Below are 333 nucleotides of genomic sequence, written 5' to 3' on the forward strand. Positions count from 1 at the left end.
TTTTTCCCCATTTTCCCCCATTTTTCCCCATTTTCCCCCATTCCTCTCACCCCAGTGCATCCTCCCGGGCCGCTCCAGCCCCTCGTGCTCCACCTGGCAGTCGTAGTAATCGCCGGGGCTGGGGATGAACGGGAGGTAGGAGAACTTGCGGAAGGAATTCTCCCTTCCCGGATAAAAGGGCGTCTCCAGCACCCCGTGGGATTCCGGGATCCCGTTCCGCAGCCACGTCACCCGCAGCACCGGCGGCCAGAAGTTGGTGGCGTGGCAGATGAGGATGTTGGGCTCGTCCTGATCCACCGGGTGCTTCGGGAACACCGAGATCTCCGGAGGGGC

At 62.5% G+C, this 333-nt stretch overlaps 1 protein-coding gene across 1 annotated transcript in view; it reads right to left on the reverse strand.

Annotated features, from left to right (window-relative positions):
* Nucleotides 1-36: 36 nt before the first annotated feature.
* The window catches only part of LOC103613748 (H-2 class II histocompatibility antigen, E-K alpha chain), a gene marked incomplete at its 3' end in the record, with an annotated part of 1,714 nt that continues 1,417 nt past the window's right edge, over nt 37-333 (reverse strand). Inside the window, exon 2 of the mRNA XM_017731541.1 lies at nt 37-333. Within this exon, the coding sequence (XP_017587030.1) occupies nt 37-333 (297 nt within the window).

The sequence above is a fragment of the Corvus brachyrhynchos genome, unplaced genomic scaffold, assembly GCF_000691975.1.
Source record: "Corvus brachyrhynchos isolate BGI_N302 unplaced genomic scaffold, ASM69197v1 scaffold1064, whole genome shotgun sequence".
NCBI lineage: Eukaryota > Metazoa > Chordata > Aves > Passeriformes > Corvidae > Corvus > Corvus brachyrhynchos.